The sequence below is a fragment of the Cryptomeria japonica genome, chromosome 3 (genome assembly GCF_030272615.1).
Source record: "Cryptomeria japonica chromosome 3, Sugi_1.0, whole genome shotgun sequence".
Lineage (NCBI taxonomy): Eukaryota > Viridiplantae > Streptophyta > Pinopsida > Cupressales > Cupressaceae > Cryptomeria > Cryptomeria japonica.
This window is the reverse complement of record NC_081407.1, coordinates 728166801-728187605: the sequence shown is the minus strand read 5'-3', so window position 1 is coordinate 728187605 and position 20805 is coordinate 728166801. Positions and strand designations below refer to the sequence as shown.

Below are 20805 nucleotides of genomic sequence, written 5' to 3'. Positions count from 1 at the left end.
GTACTTTGTGTTTCATTTATTTTCTAATGCTTTGTGATGCAGATGAGGATCAGGCACCCAGTAAAGGGCAGCTAATCCTAGCAGCCACATGCATACACTTACTCACAACCACTAGTTAATCCAAGTATGAAAAGAACTTGTACTCAGTTAAAACACACATAATGGAAGTAAATAACATTTTTATTATCAAAATCAGATTATCTACTGCCTTGCAGGCATATAGTCCAGAAACATTGGCTCATGACCTCCTTCTGTACCTCATATATAAACATTGATATGCTTTAACGTAGCCAATCCAAGGAAATATCTCAGCATTATTCTATTACAATCTCTCATGAAATTTGCAAACTTTCTTTTATATCTTCATCTTTTATCTTTTGTCTGAGGATGAGGGTATTCTTTTGACTCACTACTACACTCCTCACTGCTTTCTGCAGACATAAGCCTCAATTATTATAAGCATAAGGCACTAGAATAGGTAACCACCCTCGCCTCCCTGCCTGCCCCAGCTCCCCCTAGCCAAGTTAACTGTCATCACACTAAATGTGTACATTCAGGTATAAGTGCCACAAATAGGGTCTGACAGAAGGAGCAGCAGTTGTAAAAGGAGGCAGCAATTGAACTGCCAACAGCTGCCAGACAGGGTTAATAAATATCCACTAAAAATCAGGTGCCCAGAAATTGCTCTTGATCTCTTTAAGAGGAAGAATATTCAGGGAAATGCCAGTCATAAGTTTTGTAAGTGCTTGACAGCAGCAGTCAGACATTTACTAGACTTGAGGTTCATGTTTAGAAATATTCTGACAGCTGCCAGCAAATATAACTGCTAGAACAGCCACACTATTTTTTAATTCTGCTGAATCCATTATTCATAATCCTAATTTGAGGGCCCAGCAAGGAAAATAATTAAAGAAAATTTGAATGCCTCTACATCAAGCAAACAGCAGCCAGAACAAAAGAAAAACTGCGATAATAAACAAAAAAAGGGATCTGCAACACATAGAAGAAATAAGAAGGCAAAAATTTGCTTGAAGAAAATCTTTTTGGGTGTCCAGTATAACACAAGCCTTAGAATGTGCCTACATTAGTTTGGCTTCCGTCCTTAAACGTTGATGCTACTTTTCGAGTCTTGAATCCCTGCAATAAATTAATGTATTCTCACTTTGTTGTTTTCTTAAAAGTTGGATTTGTTGTCTCTTGATGTATCTGAATTATTGTACATTGTAGGATTAAACAAATAGAAGCTCCTATCTGTCTGAAGATCTTGTTCATTGAAAAATCATTTATTGTCTAAATGATATGGGGAACTGTTGACGTGTGTTTTATGCACATGCAAGCATCAGAATAAAATACCGAAGTACTTTACCCTCTCTTGAACAAAATCACCTCAGATGCTAAGGGTAAGATCAACTAAAATGATTCCAAGGTTTCTACAGTCAGGTCTTGACGAGTGGGTAACTCAATGGTCGATGTGAATTGCTGTTTTCACTTGGGGACTTACACAATTGTTCAAATCTCTTTGGCCAATGTTATTACTTCAGATTATTGTTTTTAAACATACGTCATGGGTGGTGTTAAAATATAAAACATGGAGTTATTTCTTTAGTACTCACTATGCAAATTATTTTCGTTCACCTTTATTTGTTGCATCATTGGTTTACTAATTTCTACTCCCCCTGCACTGCAATATAGACACAACCTTATTCTTTATTTATACATAAATAATTAATCAAATATAGGAATATTTGAATTAATTAATGAGCATTTGTGTGTACTGTTGCAGGTTGAATATCCTTGCAATTTTGATTTATCTCTAAGGGAAATTCCAAGGTTTCTATTAATATTCCAAGTTAAGAATCATTTACGATGCAAATAGAGTATTAGTTTAGTGTTTCATTTTGTTGAACAAAATGTGAATGTTATAACTTGAATCATGAAGCTTGAATTCTTTTTCATTTCTTCTTTGTTTCATGTCCATATAAACAGATTTGATCAGCTTGGAGGATCTACTCTTTCACCAGGCAACTATGGCAATGTAAACTTTGGTGTGAATCTTGCTCAAGAAAGTGGCTCCCACAGTTTGTCTGCTGTCCATAGTTCGGGTGCCAATACTTATGTCCACGCTGTTAGACAATTTCCATCACCTGTACTTTCAATTGTACAAAGTTTCCCTCCTGGTCACAATCCCGATGCCCATGTTTCTTCTTTTACTGTTGTTGACCCAAGAGTTGGATCTGTGGAATCCGTTCAAGATGATCTATCTCAATCCACAAGTCCTCAGCATGTGCACATTGTAAGTCTGTCAGATGTTCATCCTACCAGTTTTTTTATGGAGCTTTATTTATTCTTTCTATAGACTACACAGACACTTTGTGCAAGTGCATATTCCATATACTTGATGGGTTGTTTTATATAGCTCATTTTGAAGGCTAGGAATTTGCAATTCTCCTGTTAATGAAATAAATTGATGAGTTATTTTTTGTATGTGATTTGCAGTCGCCAGAAATGATGGAAGTTTTCTTGGAGCTTGCCAAATCCAATACCGAGAAAGATCTGGAGACATGTGGTATTCTTGCAGGTTCACTTGTAAGCTTCTAAACTGCTAACTAGAGTGTTAGAATATATTTAACTAGTAACTTTTTACTGAAGGAAAATATTAGTACTCTAATATATCAAGTTATCAACTAGCATATCGCAATATGCCTACCCATAAACTGTTTAGTAAATAGTGGATTACACTTGAAATGGGCTCATTTAATTATACATGCTTGACTTTTGGGATGTTCTGTTTGGGCAGAAGCAGCGAACATTCTATGTTACAACTCTTATAATTCCAAAGCAAGAGTCAACTTCTAATTCGGTAACTTTTAAGTGAATTTTCATGTTGTGTATTATCCCATGCTCTATTGAGTGCTGGAACACTTCTACAGCAAGTTTGAACTGAAAACTAGCTTGTATAATTAAACTTTCCTACTATTTCTGTGGCATTCATTGCCTTTGCTAATTAGTTCTTCTCCTGGGGTGTGCCAGTGTTATACAATGAATGAAGAAGAGATATATGCAGTCCAAGATGAGCGTTCTCTTTTCCCGCTTGGATGGATTCATGTATGTAGTTTCTGTGCCATATTCATTTTTCTTCGGATTTTCTGTGATGTTTTCAGGAGCCTGTTTACAACCTTGTTTTTATGGTTCTTTAATTACTTTGAAATTGTATTCATTGTACTGGAGCTGTCTAAACTTGAAAGTAATACTTCTAAAAGCTTCTGAAATTTTGTTAGTTGCTTGTTGATGCTAAGAATTTCTGGCCCTTCTGTTGACCTTCTGGTATTTTTCTGTAATTTTATCTCAGTACTTTACCCTTTCTCTTCCTCCCATTTTACAGTATTCTCTGTCTCATCCCAAGATATTTTTCTGGTAAAGTACTGTGTTTCAAAGATAGGAATTTTATTATCTTCTGCTCCTTTAGTAGCATAACATATCATCTGAAAACATTGTATCTGAATCCATAGGAACAGAACAGATTATTTGGGAGTTTCACTGAAAGGTTGAAATCCCCTTGAGGACTATCACAGGCCTTTCCCACCATAACTGGCAATAGGGCCTTGTGCCTGCCTATGTGTCTCCCCAACTGCGATTTTTGGTGTGAGTGGCACCCGCTGCCCACGTTGTTGGAGGGTGAACTCACAAAAATGTAGCATGAATCAAAAAACAGAAAACATTGCGGGTCGCAGGGAGCTGTCATTTCTTTGTCAATGCTTTATTTATATCATGATCAAGTTTGATGGTTAATTATTATTTGGAGAGGAGGGCTGAACTTGCTGCAATAGTATGGATATGAATTAGCTCAAAATCAGGAATATAGCAAGGAAGAGCCTACTCACTAATGGTTACACAATGCAAACTTTATTTTGAAATAGCCCAGGGCTGGAAGGATCTTAAGTTTCCATTTACTGCTGCTGAAAATTTGCTTGAATAGATGGTTTATTTTTATCTTAATAATTAATGAATTTGATAGATAATATGTATGAAAAGATCAAGTTGGGTAATGTGCTTTTTGAAATTTACTACCCAAAGACCATAAGTCATCATAACAAGGGGAGGAAGGCCTAACTGTTAGTAAGAAATAAATCTTTTTCTCAGATGCCACAAAAACAGGATAAGTCAATACAGCCATTTTTTATTGTGACGTCTTTACAAGATATCATACACCTTTACGCAGTTGCCATTCTACTTCCAAAAGTTAGAATTTCTTTTACTAATGCATACATACTTCAAATATCTTTACTATTGTGTTCAGTAGACACACAATATTTAGAAGTAGAAGATCTTATTTTGTTCTGTTAGGAATGAGAGTCTGTCATTGTCTATCTTTAACCTTAAATTTAATGTTGCCTTCAAGTTGGTCTCATAATAAATAATACCAACTCTTGTTTCATGTAAACCTTGTTTTCCCTCGAAGTCCTCACAAAGAATGCAGGATTCTGGAGGTGCATTAAAGGGTTTCATTCTGGAAACATGTGCAAAATGTAGGCTGCCATTATCCAAACACTGCAACTGATGCATTACAACTGAGCTGTCAATATGATATATATGGTTCCAACACTGATGCATGACTCAGATTTTGAAGATGGTAATATTAAATGTACCAAAACAAAAATTTTGCTGCTCAAATTTGGCAAGAACATTGGAGACTATGGTATTATTTTTTCTTTTGCTGTGCCACTGCAAGATTATAACAAAGAGCAGAGTATATCATAATAAAAAAGTTGCAAGTTGATCCTGCCAAACTTACATAAAGGCCTACAAAGCATGTCTTGCAGGAAGATTACTTTTAACAGGAGCTCTTGAATCATGTTTATACAAAGTAGAAAACAGGGAAATTCGGGGTAATATTTGACTCAAAGAATCATGAGGTAACAGAATGTAGGGAGAAAATTGTCTCAATCTTAATTTTCAGGATTGAGATACATAGACAGCGGTTCCTTGATTGTTACTTTCAAACAATCAACAACTCCATTATGATTGCATGAAAAGAACTTCTTGAAAATTGAGTAATACTGAGCAATTTTCAGTTTGCATGGCTTTTGACTGAAATTAGTCCCAAAGTTGGACAGAATGAGAGTCGGATGTACATGATCACAAGCAACATGAATGAGGAATTATCAAATTCAGCATTGGATATGGGTAAATCCTTAGCCCAGTGCATTGAGTGCTCAATGAAGATGAAATTATTTTTATTGCCTTTCCTAGGAGTTAGAAAGGACCTAAAATATCATATATGACTAATGCAAAAGTCTTCATAATAGAAATGAATCCACCTTAATAGACATTGTAGATGGTACTATGGACAAGTCATGGCAGTATATGGCCAGCAAAAATGTATCTCGAGGTTAGCCAATACCTTTGTGAAAGAGAATTTTCCAAAAATGGGTGAAATGTGGAAAGACTTTGCATAATCTTGTTGTAAACTGAGAAGAACAATGAGTTTTGAAGGTTTGGTTTGGCTGGGAATTAGATCAAGTAAACAAGTCCATTCATAATAGGATATTCCTACAAATAACAGAAGGTGGAGGGAAGGTTATGCATGTAATTGTTGTATAATTTGTTATACCATTGGATTTGCAATCTCAGTATTTGAATCTTGTGAAGAGTAGACAAATCTGAAGATGTGATAATTGTGGATAGATGTACTTGAGGTAAGGCATCTGTTATATTATTTGCCATTCCACACAACAATAAAATTGATACTTATTTTCTTATAGTGCAAAAAGTAAAACCATCATGACATTTATAACTTAAATGCATAACTGATGTCATAAATGCAGCATGATTGATTCTGATCTGATTGAACTTAAGGACTAAACATATTGGTAGCTCAGGTATTGGTTGAAAAAATAGATCAGTAACTTACATCATTGAAGCATCTCTAATGAATATAAAATGTCAAGAAAATATTGAGTCAAAAGGAGGTTATGGCATAGCTTACTTCATTTGAGAAAAAAGGTAACTTCATATTAGAGATTCAAAAAAAGCAAGTATGTTTTTTTTAAAGTCTGTATACGAGCTGAGTGGAGAGGAGAGAAGAATTTGGAGAAAACAACTGTTGTATGTGTAATACTCTGGCTGCCTGGCAGTCTGCATACATTTCTTTATAGATTGTATAAAACTTCAAATTGCATTCCAGTAGGACTCATTATAACACTTGGAATGTTCATAACATCATCCTATGTCGACTTAGAAATATCATCATCAAGATATCAGGGGCAGAATCTACAATAAGATCACCTACGCTACATATTTATCAATGTTTGAAAAGATCTTGGTGCAGAATTCAGACCAAAGGGCATGGATGTGAACACATGATCTGTGAAATATTGTTTTTGGATTGTTTCCTAATTGACCTAAATGCCATCAATGAGTATTTTTAACTGTTATTGAGATGCTGAGTGTCAACATAGAATTTGCTGTGCCAATTTTTTTTGGCCAAGTTTTCAAGCTCAAGTGCTTTAGATGGTTTGATAATGTCATCTCTTAACATATTTAGTAATAGATGAGATGTATGTAGCAAAGGAACATTGTCAACTACAGTTGTTGGAGCTCTCTGAGAAGCACACAGGAAATACTGAGAGGGGTGGGGGTGAACTAGTATTTTAATCTTTTTATAAACAAATTGCAGAAGAAAACACACAGAAACAACCCTTTTGGATAAAAAACCACGGCATCAAATAAATTTCATTCGCTCAAATGGGCTCCAACCCAGATTACAAAAGAGAGCACCAACTCTCTGCTTTTACTGAAGCATCAACTCCAGATAGAAATACCAACTTCAAAAATGAAGCACCGACTTCACTGAGACGAGGCATCAACCTCAAAATCACCAACCTCAATATCAAGGGTAAATGACACAATCTGATAAATCTGCTGCAGAAGACTCAGGCTCATCTAGTCAATTCAGATTTTTGTCTTCAGCTCACAAAAACAAAGTTGCATGGACACGGATATGGTATCGGATACGGATACGGCTATTTTTTAAGACCCCCAATATGGATACGGCTGGACACGTCATTCATAAAAAAACACATACACATATATTTAACACAATTTTCTAAGTTATTCGAGGAGATTTTCATTACTTCAAAAGCAATATAGACACATAATTGCTACATAAATAATGATAAGTAGATTTAACATTTTACAATATGCAAAAATAGAAGAGTTGCATTGGAAGATAACCTAAAAAATGGATCACTGAAATAGAAAAACATTTCATTTGTCTTTCTCATTTGGTGTAGGTTTTGTTAATACCATTTTTTTTTTTTAAATGCGTTAATGAAGTTTTTTAAAATTAAATTTAGGAAGATTTACGTCAATTTTGTTTAAAAATCAAATCACATTAGTATTTAGCATGGTTGGAAATCAAGTATTTTTGGGCATGCGTGGGTAGAATATTCGACATGTATCTGGGCTGTATCGGATACGTATCCGTTTCAGAAACGGGAACGGATACAGGGAAACGTGTTCCCGGGGAGGGGCAAAGGAGTTTCCGGCAACTCTGCACAAAAAATGATATCAAGAGAACTTTATATCTGCACACATGAACCTATACTTTCAGACCAGTGAAAGTGTTGATCTCCAATCAGGTTTCATTTACATCAAAACTCATTTGATGAAAATATGTATCTTGTCTAAAGATCAATATGATCAGTAAACACCAACGACATCCTCTAAGCTCATCCCACACAGCTCTCTGGAAATCTTGTTCTCACAGAAGAAAAACCATCATCGATGTCAAAAAAAGAAAATCCTCCGATTAAAAAAAGCATCAGATTCTTCTACTATGCAAAATTGTATTTATCACTGCCTTGTCACCACAAACTGACTCCACTTTCTACCTCACCGGTGCGACATTCATTACAACCGATATCACTCAAAAATTAATTTTTAAACAGTAACACACCATATTTAATAACCAAAACAAAAGCGCTTCACCACTTCCATTACTTCAAAACATACAGCCTCAAAAAATATCACGAACCTATCTATTTGAACCTTATCACTCCACCAAAAAAATTTGAAAGCAGCCTCGATAAAATTCTTTCATATCTTTTTCGAATCTGACAGTCCCACGTTGCCACCAAGACGAGATAGTCAAAACGTGGTCATCACTGTTGAATGTTGACAGTAAAAAAAATGCTATTAACAGTTCGTGTTCAAAACAGGACCTCAACCCACTCTCGTCCTACTTGGCACGGTCCAAAAACATGCTGACAAAATTGAAAATTGACAGAAATCTTCAGAAAAGATAACGCAGCACAAATACGGGCCACGATATCAAACACAAATAAAATATTTGTAACCAAGAATAGATATCGCCACAGCCGCCTTATTTATATCTGAGAAGCATATTAAAAAGAAATAGAGAATCTCGTGCGTTGGCAGGCGAAAGCCATCACACCAAAAATAAGCACCACTTGCACGTCCTTAATTGAATGGTGACCACATCTTTAAACTATTTACCTTCCTTACTTAAAACGCTACACCAATATTATATTCGACAGCCAATATATTCTACCACATATCTGGCAGCTACTAAGTCAATGCTGAAACTCAGGTGAAGCGTTACACAAGAATCACTTCGAAAATAATCACCGTGACTTTTCAAACATGACATGGCAAAAAGACTGATTTGGCACAAGTAGAAGATGTGGCAAATAATCTGATGCAGCTAACAAGTAAGCTCACACACAAACAGCTCCAGCAAGCACACAGGTAGCTCAAGCAGGCAGTCAAGCACCTCAAGAAGGCAAACAAGCAGCTCAAGCTGCTCAACTAGATAAGCAAGTAGGCAGTTTAACCAAAATTCATAATCAATCGATTAAGCCTTTGACATCAATGACAAATATGTTAATTTTAGCACTTTCAGATTAACTAAGACTCAGAAAATCAGAATTTACTTATTAGTTAGATTCATTTATATTTAGAGATTTATAGTTTCAGATTTAACACAGCAAGAAAAATAAAGAAATAGAGACAAAACACAATTACCCTGGGAAAACCTCCTAGGAGGAAAAACCCAGCCTGAAAAGATCCTCAGATCTGATTATGGATTATAGTTATGCAAACAATACAACACTTATCTCATGTGCTTTTGTAGGTTCAGATTTTGCTGTAACTGAAGGTATGGTAGATCACGGTGGCTGCCTTCAATATTTACTTGATGAATGCTGAGATTGTCTTAACCTAAGTTGCAGACTTTAAGAAGTTCACTTGATTCCTTGTGATGGATTTCGCATCTCCTTCTAATGGCAGAGGTAGGTTGCTGTAGCTGTCATGTCTTTCGCACCACCTTCAATATCATATATTTCGCACCACTTTAACCATGCAGATTGCTTTAAGGGCAGATCACTTATGACTTCTTGGAGTTCGCTTTAGGCATGTAAGTTTTCGCATGAAGAAGCAGATCAGATTGGTGATTTACAAATGAATCTTGACCTCTTACTTATATGGAGCGAACTTCCTCAACTAGGTTGGCCCTTGTAAATAGTTAACTTTTAATTATTTCATTTATTTGCCTTTTAATAGGGTCGGCCCTATTGGATAGTGCGCTGAGTGTTTGTTGTTAAAGCGTGGGGAATAGGGCCACGTTAAGGGGAAGAGGGGCCAGGTGGATTCCAATGTTGCCTACGGCAATTTGAATCCGCCCTTTCCCTAATTAATATCAACAAATCCAACACTCTTCATGTCACCCCAACTTTTGCAATCTCCTCCCTATGTTGGTAGATGGTTTGCCTTTTCTCTCATGTAGAGTTAGCTTATCTTCCAAACTCAAGTTTAAGAGTGTGCCTCCAACAAATCATGGCATTCACAAGCTGCTTCTATTATGTTTGTCTTTATTTACAAATTTTAAGTATTGTAAAACCTTAGATAATGGTTGACTTTTTACCATACTCTATATCTTCAACCATAGTTTAATGTCCTAGCAATACAACAATCTTCAAAATTCCTCTAGAAGCTCTTCATAAGATTGTTACTAAAGCTTTGCACTTTGCATCTTAGGGCCTATGCAACATTCTTAAAAGTGTTTCTAATTGAAAGGAAAGGATATTGTTCAGAGAAGATGTAAAGTTGTTTCGAAACTTTCAATGGCCATTGATCTGTTTATGATCATTTGAACATAAATTAATCTGGAGAAGTTTGCAAGCATAGGTTGTATGTACATATTTGTTGGGCTGGCTGTGCAATGGGCTCTATCATTCTGTGTGTGACATCACTATGACCATTCTGTCTTCTGCCAACCTTAGGGTTTGATGAGTCTCTCTAGCTCCATCAATGGTGCAATTGGTAATGATTCTATTTTCTACATGGAGGAAGGCATTTTGATACACCAGATTCATGATCAAGATGTATGTACTTCATTACATGCCTTTCGACTTTGCGTTTACACCTTTTTTTGACAGTAGATGAATCATGGATAGGCCCTCATATTAATGTCCTCGTCTATCTTTTTCCTTGTCAATCTCATGAAATAGGATAGTGTATACCAACTCTAAAACTGTTAAGACAAACAAATGTCTAGGCAACATTCTACAGATTTTATGTTGAAATAAGAAGGAAAGGAGAGATGGTGGGAGGGAATATTATGATGCCAACCAATGGTGATGTGCCTCTGTTTACCTTCATTATATTGGAAATATTACCCCTGGAAATGAAGATGGCAGATATCGAGTTCTGAGCCTAGTTAAAATTAATATTTTGAATCAAACATCACCTTTTGAATGAAGATATCTGTTATTGTTAATGCATGATAGCCTCGGTAAGATAAATGATTGAATGAGAGATAAATGAAGTCTCTCATTCAAACATTTATTATCGTGAGGGGGCACAATCAAGTGATGTCTTGATCGGCCATGTCCAAAAGACATGGCCGGTCAAGGCATCGCTTGACCGTACCCAGCCCACTACATATACCAAATGAAATGTGTGAGAATGTACATTGAAATAAAAATGCTCCTCCTCTCTTGCAACATAAAAGAAGACAATCAGATTTATACAACAATTCAGTGATAGATAATACATAGAAGAAGATAAATTTTAATTCTGATCCACAAAATTAACATGGTATCAGAGCGAGGTTTCCTTCTATAAAGCCTAACCGCCTGAAGGAAGATCCGATTAAGATCAGATTGATATCTCCTTGAAAGTCTCGAATATGGCCACATTGCAAGAACTTGTCCTCTCAAACTCAAACTACAAGCGTCCCTTGCTGAAGTCAGAAATTGAGACATATGTTCAGAAAAATATGTTCTCTAGAAGAAACTCAAGATACCTTGTGATTGAGAGGGAGCTTACTAATCAAGATTGAGCACTTTTGAGGTAAAAATTGTAAATATTGATTATTATTATTAATACTAATAATTATTTTATGGGCCTTGTGTAAATCATAAGGAAGTGACGACTTCCAAATGATTTCCACTTGTATTTTTGAGGTTATTGGAAGGTGACGATCTTACAATAACTCAAGATTGTGGATAGAATCGCCGACTGAGGCAATCCACGTAAGAGCTTGTGGATAGAATCGCCGACTGAGGCAATCCATGTAAGAGCTCATGGATAAAATCGCCGACTGAGGCAATCCACACAAGAGCTTCTGGATAGAATCGCCGATTGAGGCAATCCACACAAGAGCTCATGGATAGAATCGCCGATTGAGGCAATCCACGTAAGAGCTCGTGGATAGAATCGCCGACTGAGGCAATCCACTCAAGAGTTTGTGAATAGAATCGCCAACAGAGGCAATTCACATCTTGAAACTATGGTCCCAAGATAAGCATCATACGATTTATGAATATTGCTCCCAATACTTTTTACATTTATCTTACCTAGCTAAGAGGGAGTGTTAATGCATGATAGCCTTGGTAAGATAAACGATTGAATGAGAGATAAATGAAGTCTCTCATTCAAACATTTATTATCGTTAGGGGGCAAGATCAAGTGATGTCTTGATCGACCATGGCCAAAAGACATGGCCGGTCAAGGCATCGCTTGACCGTACCCAGCCCACTACATATACCAAATGAAATGTGTGAGAATGTACATTGAAATAAAAATGCTCCTCCTCTCCTGCAACATAAAAGAAGACAATCAGATTTATACAACAATTCAGTGATAGATAATACATAGAAGAAGATAAATTTTAATTCTGATCCACAAAATTAATAGTTATAACTTATCAACTATGAAGACCATCTAATTTTGGAGTCATTATAGTGTACATATACAAATGATGATGACAATGTAAACATTTAACACTGAAATAATTGCTGATATTAAAATGAGGTAAACAATAGAGCAATTTCAATAATAGATTATATGACACTAACACTCATTCTCAAACTTTAAAATTACAAACTTGCATTGAAACCAAATAGGAATAGGGATTTGTTTACGTAGACTGCTGATTATTGTCATGGGATAATAGGAACAATCTGAGCGGGATGGAAAGCAATCATTTTCCTTGTTGGAAGATTTTTTAAATGGTTTGTCCAAGGTAGAATGCATCTGGTATCTTGGATGAGTCCTTTTAATACCATGTTTAGGATCATAATTTTTCTATTAATATCTAGATTGGAAAAGAACATGATATTAGAATAATATCTTTCTCTTTGTGTTATTAATGGTCATTTAAGTTGTTTCTAATTTCGCCTCTAGTTAACGATTGTTTCTTTTAGAAACATCGTCTTTGTAACTCTATTTAAAGGAGCTTTGTCTCCTTGATTAATTGAACAACATCGATTCTTTGAAATCCATATGCTTTTGCATCTATATTATGGTATCAGATCCTTTGGTTATTTTCGAAATAATTTTTCAATTAAAAATTCGTCATGAATTTTTAACAGTTTTTTTTGAAAAATTTCTTTGTTTATTCGAAATTGCTACTTTGGCAGTTCGTTTTGGTTGCAGCTACTAGGGTTTTTTGGCTATTTTCTGCCCTCTCTTGCGACCCGTGTCTCCTGCATTTCACGCAACCACGCGACACGTTTTTTTCCCACCTGCAGATTTTTTTCTGCCATTTTTGGACGGAAATCTGCATTTTCGTGGTGGGTTTTTCGAGATCTCAATTGGGTCGTCGTCAGAATTTTTGGGGTGCTTCGATTTTCGTGCCTCGATTTTCGAGCCAGCATATCCAAATTCCGACAGCAGATTCTTTCTGGGTTTTTCGCAAGGATTTTTGGGTTGTCTTCGGATTTTTCTGGGTCAGCCGGAATTTTTTTCTTGAAATTTGTGCCAGCCGTACTTCATTTTTTGAAGTCTATACCTGCATCTGCCTCTGTTTCTGCATTGGGATTCAAATTTTTTGAATTCCGTGTTAGCGCCTCTTCTCAATTTTTAGTTTTTCGTGCATTGGGAAGCGTGCAAGATGGCGTCATTGACCAACTTGATGTTGGAAGGCAGTTAGGTTTTGTGCACTTAGCATCTTCTTAGTACCTTGTTTTTCGTGCCTCGAAAAGCGTGAAGATGGCTAACGGGCATCGATGTTTGTTCCGGTTTTTAATATTTTTTTGCCTAAAAAAAAATTCTGATGGGTTTTAATATTTTTTCCCTTGAAAAAATCTGTGGGTTTTAATAATTTTGTCCTAAAAAATTATCTGTGGGTTTTTTAAATATTTTTTGTCCCTGTTAAAAAACAATCATGAGGGTTTATGATTTTTTCCTCAAAAATTGTACTTTGCTGCAGTCTATTTTTCGTCGCACCTGGAGTTGTTGTGCGAACATTTGCACTAGTCTCTTATTTGCAGTCTATTTTCGGGCATCTTGCTCATCTGCAATAGTTTGGAGGGTTTGCCGATTTTTTCCTCAAAATCGTGACAGCTGTTCTTGGTGTGTCTCTGGTTATAGGGAGGGACAGTTCTCCAACATCAGGTTGGATGGTTGGTGTTGTTTTGGGTATCTCCAAAAGTTCTACAGTTTCTGGGAGGGTTGGTGGCAGACTCATCTCAAGTGGCAGAGTTAGTGGCAGACTCTTGTCTTCTGTTGCAGCGTGTTCTGAGAAGAAGGGGGCAACCTTCTCTGTTATTTCTCTTGGTAGTTAGAACGATGACCATTAAGGGAGGGTATTAGAATAATATCTTTCTCTTTGTGTTATTAATGGTCATTTAAGTTGTTTCTAATTTCGCCTCTAGTTAACGATTGTTTCTTTTAGAAACATCGTCTTTGTAACTCTATTTAAAGGAGCTTTGTCTCCTTGATTAATTGAACAACATCGATTCTTTGAAATCCATATGCTTTTGCATCTGTATTACATGAGTGGTATTGCAACCAATTGACATGAAATGAAAAAAATTCAGTATCTAAATTTTACAAAATCCTTGTGCTGGATCAAGAAACACTTGAAAACAAAAATATACTTAGGTATGCAGTCTGATGGGTGAAAACAATTTGATGATTTTAGGAGTATTAAGCATTAACTATGAATATGCATTAGCTTCTTTATTTTTTAAATAATGTTCCAACCTTAAGTTTGTATTATTTATATACAAGGTATTTGTGTGAGGTTTCTTTTGTTATTAAATCATAACTAATTAGTTGTCATCATTCTTGTTTTCTTGCCCTATAAATGCTTATAGAAGTTTGTATTCACACATAAAGAACCAAAGTTTTAAAGCATGTTATTTTTTCAGGACAGAAGTTTGAAGCATGAAGTTATCATTTTTCGAAAGCATTCAAAATTAGTGTATATGATGTCTATAAGATGATTATAGTAAATCTGTTTTGTTTTTTCTTGTCAGTGTCATTATTTCATTGACTTACTATATATTAATTTTATTGAATTCGATTGCAGACGCACCCTACACAGACTTGTTTCATGTCCTCAGTTGACCTCCATACTCAATATTCTTATCAGGTAAAAATAATTTAGATTGTAATGTTATTCTCATTTTGTTGGTCATTGTGGCACATCATATTTATTGGACCTATGAAGTGGGAATGAGTATTCTTGGAATGTTTGGAACTGCCAGAATTTCAAAGTCTAAACTTTAAACATTCTTGATGAAAATTTGTTTGTGTAGACAACAATTTATAAATTGCTTTGACAGGGGTAGAAAGTTATCTCCTTTAGATCATAAGGTGGTCAAGCTTTTCTTATTTGATTTACATTGGTTGAACCATTTGGCAGAGATTCAAAATAGACGTAGCTGTGTTTGCTACCTGGCTTCTTGATTATGGTAGATTTGAAATAAATTTTACCTGTTCTTTACAAAATAATACACAACTTGTTTCCAAAATAGGACATCGAAGGCAGAATTTCTTTTGAAGAGTTTGCATTTATAGTAGATTACAATATCCATTTTTCTTTTTGACACCTTTGCAAGATATAAAGAATGTCAATAACATTCCTTTGAGAGAACTGATTGTGTGATACCATCTTTCTCTGGAGAGTTTGACACAACAGATCAATAGAATCTATGGAAATAAAACAAACAAATAGATCATCATTTCCTTGTTGCCCTTGCCAGTTTTCCATAAATACCAGGTGCAGAGTGCACTTCAAACTGTGGGCCAGACAGAGAAGATGATGTTGTAGTTGAGCATGGTAATGGTCAGCAAACTGCTGCTTAGGTTGATCCAAATCTTTCTGTCCCATCACAGCCTTTAGGCCCTTAGGGTAATTAAATCGGTGTTTCTCCAAGTTCTAGAGATAGGGGAACATGGGGATGGATTTTGGGGACATTTTCTTTTGGATTTGTGGACAGCAGGGAGATGGCTATTAACATATATCAAAAATCAATATTTCAATTTTTAAAATACAAATAAACACTACCCAAAAAATAACATAAACAAACCCAGAGAAGCTAAATTCCAATGAGTAACTACAATAACAATTCACTGATTCTATAATCTTACATAAAATTAAACACTTTTTTATAGAAAGATGCCAAAAAAGGAATCAAAAATCAGATTCATCTTTGGAAAGATATTTGGTAACTGCTCCTCTTGCACTCCTTTCTTCCTCTTTTGGTGAATTTAAAACAGCAACGGGCAACAGTTTAAAAATCATTTTTGAGTTGAGGGCCCTTGTGGGTCTCTCTTTTAGGGTTGTATTTGTTTTATAATTTTTTTTTCTTTTTTTTTTTGCTGTTTTAATGTCTTTTATATGGGGTCTGTAATGTCCCCACTTTTAAATAGAATTTAATAATAAATAATAATAATGAAATTAAAATACAAAAAAATAATATTTAAAAGAATATAAATAAATATTATTAAAATTTAATTAAGTTCATGAATGGTCAAAAGACATGAAATGAAAAGTTGTGACTCCCTTAAACATGAGATATAAAACGGAGAAGAGAATCTCATTTGAGGGGGGAATACTTAAGGGAATCAGAAATGCAGATCTGATTTAAATAAGTATAGATCTGATTTAAATAAGAAGTGCAGATCTGATAAGACAACAATGAGGAGGCATGTCCCTTTTAAATGGATGTCTCTTTTCCAAGAGATGTGTCTCCTCAATAAAATAGGATAGTATAAAAGGATATGAAATGAAGAGAGGAAGATAGAAGGAAGGATAGGAATTAAGAAAGGTTAATGGAAGCATCAATAAATAATAATAATTTCACAGCAGCGGCAATATCAAATCAGACAATAGCATCAGGTTGAACCAGAGCAGGGTTGCAAAATGGCAGACCTAGACCAGAAAAATAAGGAGATTAGGGGCAGAACAAGAAGATCAGATTTTAAGATATAAATATGTAAATTGAACTCAGCAAGATAGCTACTAGAATCAGCGAATAACTGGGATGGGGAAGAGAAGATATAGCAGTCAATCTAAGAGGATAACAGACTCAGAAAATACTCATCAATCAGCAAATTATAAAATTACACAAGCAGAATCACACAAAAGAAGACGTTCAGCAGATGGAAGAAGAAATAATTCTGATAAAGGAAATAAATGAATTTCAGATCAAACCTCTATTCATCCAACAGCATATACATCAAAGGAATTAATCTTTAGATCAGACTTAAAACAGCAGTCTGATATTATTTTCAGATCTGCCCTTCTCAGCACTCTATACTCTCACAATCGCTGGTGGTATATATATACAGGTTGCTTATGCATAATAGATAATGCTTAAGTGTATGATTATATGATAGAATATAAGATATGCTTGATTGTCTGAAATCCCTCTTGTGGGAGAAGGCCTGAGGAGTAAGATGGCAAGCAGGCTCATAAGGAGGTCATCCTAGTAGGACCACTGTGACCTAGAACAAAGAGGGCGCTTACAAAGTCAAGTAACCCCCTACAACCTCCCCTTGATCCTGCAAGAGGGCATGTGTCTTCAGGATGATGAGAAATGAATGGGGAAAGTAGGTACAAGCCACCAAGCAAGCAAGAGGGCTGTGTTAGACATCCCCTTGGGCTTGGTGTAGATTTCTCCGGAGACTCAACCCCCTTGTGCAAGGTCCCACACTTCGGGGTGTTTCCATGTTTCACAAGGTTGCTAAGTTGATAGCTCAGCAAGGGTGCAAGCTTTTGTGATAACAGTTAGGATTGAAGAAAACACAATTCATGAGATAAAAGTTGCAACCACAAACAACTAATCATGAAATAATATCCTAATCACATATCAATAGAGATGCAAAGATGAAATGAAAACAACAAAATACTCAAACCTGGCATAGCTCATTTCCTTCGCATGGCTCCATTGTCTTTTTTCTCCAATTAAATGGATATGGCTCTCATCAACGAATGCAAGTGTATTGAAAGCAAGATGGTGACAATATGATAGCAATGATGAAACGATTCGAACAACATAAGGATACTTGAAAATGTGGTTGTTGTTGAAAGAGAGGAAAAGGCCCTCGATTTATAGCCTTTCAAACAAGAAATTGGAGGGACGAGATTAAATGAAATCAACGGTGGAGGATTGACTTCATGAAGCGCAATTAGGGCTGATTAATCGAGCAAATTAGGGAGGGAAAATTGCCATTCGAAAAATAAGGAAAGAGGAAGGCTAGAAAAGAGGAGGGAAGCTAGAAAAGAGGAGAATGACAAAATAAGTGTCATAGAAAGTTATGACAAATAGAGGGAAAAGTGGGAGAGAGATATGGGGAAAATTAATAAATATTTATTTATTAATTTTCTCCAAATCTCATAATTAGCCAATTAAATAATAATATTTAATTGTGACACCAAAAAAGGGAACTATAATAAATGAACTAATTCATATATCCTAAAATAAATTAGTTAGGAAAAGGGGGAAATTATTAAAGAATTATTAAACTTTAGGTAGAAAGAGAGATGAATCGACATGATTAAAAATGATGATGAACATGATCAATGGAATAATTGATAAGGACCAAAAATTGATTAAATTGATTAGGATAGGGACCAAGGCTGAATCAATCAAAATTGACAAGGATTGATGAAGACTGACAAAGATTGACATGATAAATGATGATTGATAATTGATAGAGATCGATGACGAATCGATCAAAATTGATGGAGATTGATGATGATTGAAAAAAATGATGCAAATTGATTTGATAATTGATTGAAATAAGATTGAAAATGATTGAAAACAACCCTAATAGACATTTATTAGGGTTAAAGGTTGATCATGATCACAGATTGAGAATTGAGATTGACATCGACAAGGCCCAAATTGAAAAGATTGAATAGGATCGAATAGGAAGAGAAATCAAAAGAATGACACTATGTTGACAAATGATAAAGACCAAATGTGCAGCATAGAGGAAGTGTTAGAAAGCGCGAAAACCTAAAAGAAGGTAATGCGGACATGTTAACATGCAGCGATGCAAGCGTTGACTATTTTTTAGTGTCTACAGGGGACAAGAATGGGCACAAGGATGGGATGTCCCCTCCAAGTTGCCAAGTCCTTGGGAAACACATAGATCTTGAGGATACACCCTCATGGAATGTTGAATTGAAAGTGAAACCACATATTTAACAAAGATTTTTTTTGCAATACAAACACAATGGCACTAGCAACGATCAAGTTATTTTGTTGCCAATATCTATCTTTGTTTGGACATGTGGTAATTGTTATGGGTGGAAATTGATCATCACATCCTTCGTTAGGATGATATCTACCATATTTGTTACCTCTAGGAGATGGAGACTAAGGAACGCTTCATTTTTAGATGCCTCGTTTACTATGAGACCTAGGGAAGACTTGACTGCGTCTTTAGATACTTAGGCAACAATTTATCTACTTTCTTTATATGTTAAAATTAGTCTCAGTCGTAACTCTAAACAAAATCGTATTCTGTTTATTAGCGCCCAGAAATTCGATTTTATTATACTTGCGATTTAATTGAGATTTATTTAAGTTAGTATTAAACTAACATATTAGTTTGCTATTGTGATGTTTGGTTTAAGTAATCCCGCCGGTGTAGAAGGATCCTGGCTCCACACAGGGGTCACGACCCTATGTGGAACCACGTGGTTCCACATAGGATCACGACCCCCTGCGGAGGCATGATCCAATGAAGACAAGTGATATTTATCCGCCACCCTTTGTTGAATAAATTGATAAGTACGATACATCCTGTGAATGGTAGAAGATATAATTGCTTGGTCTTCGTATCTGTAGAGGCAAACTGATAAGACATAAAAATCAGTTTTATATTTCTTTAAATCAAATGTTAACAGTATAAATTCATTGTCTCAGAATTTTGATTGTTCTGAAAGTCATCACAGTCTATTTACATTTACATGGTATCAGAGCCAGGTCCAGGCTAGGAGCCCCAAGCACACAAGAGGTGTGGCTTAAGGGGGGGTGTTGGTGTTGGAAATAAGCCACACCCAGACCGACGATGGACTGGTCTAAGATGGGCCAGTAGCTTAGTGGTAGAGCACTCTAGCAGCATATGGAAGGTCCTAGGTTCGAGTCCTTGCTGGTCCATGTCTCAACATGGTATCAGAGCCTAACTACTTAAGATCCGAATAGACTAAAAGCGAAGTTTACATATCAAATCGAAGATTTCTAAAATGGCGAACACAATCAGATTCGAGGACAAACTTGAAGGAGCAGCAAATTTTGTGGCTTGGAAAGTTAGAATTATGATAGTATTAAAAGAAGACAAGCCCGAACCTGAAGATGAACCTGAGAAAACTGTGTGGAATGAAGGAAATGATAAAGTTGTAAAAATTGTGATAGATGCAGTAAGGGATCACATAATACCACTTATAATAAAATATGACAATGCTTATGAAATGTTCAAAACCCTTGAAAGGACATATGAGATAAACAATCCGAGCAAAACCCTAGCTCTAAAAAGACATTTGAACCACATAAGTATAAATAAAGGTGAAACAATAAACTCATACTTCATGAGGATAGGTTCACTCAGAGATCAACTGCAAAAACTTGATTATCATGTCGAGAAGCAAGAACTATCAATGATTACCCTAGACGGATTACCTGAATCCTGGGAATCATTCAAACAAGGCATAAATGCAAGGGATAAATTTACAGAATTTGATCGACTAAGGGATGATTGCCTCCTTGAAGAGTCAAGGCAAATGAAAGGGGGAAATCACAAAACTAAAGATGAGGACCTCCACATTCTGAATACCGACTCTCGTAAGAAAGGCAAGAAGAGAAACTTCAAGAAGAGAAAATCCCATCATGGGAAAAGCTTTCATAAGAAAGACATGTCAAAAATCCAATGTCATAGATGTGATCAGTACGGACACATGTCATTTAATTGTCCTGACAAAGTAAAACAGCAGGCATCATTCGCCAAAGCAGAGAGGAACACAGAACTTGAATCTGAGAA

The 20805-nt window shown here is 35.7% G+C and overlaps 1 protein-coding gene across 2 annotated transcripts in view; it reads left to right on the top strand.

Annotated features, from left to right (window-relative positions):
• The window catches only part of LOC131032471 (AMSH-like ubiquitin thioesterase 1), a 75704-nt gene that overhangs the window by 29931 nt on the left and 24968 nt on the right, over positions 1–20805 (top strand). For both annotated transcript variants that reach the window (XM_057963449.2, XM_057963448.2), the window contains exons 7-12: positions 1784–1830; positions 1987–2293; positions 2497–2586; positions 2798–2860; positions 3031–3105; positions 14840–14902. In XM_057963449.2, the coding sequence (XP_057819432.1) occupies positions 1784–1830; positions 1987–2293; positions 2497–2586; positions 2798–2860; positions 3031–3105; positions 14840–14902 (645 nt within the window). The remainder of the gene's footprint in view (positions 1–1783; positions 1831–1986; positions 2294–2496; positions 2587–2797; positions 2861–3030; positions 3106–14839; positions 14903–20805) is intronic.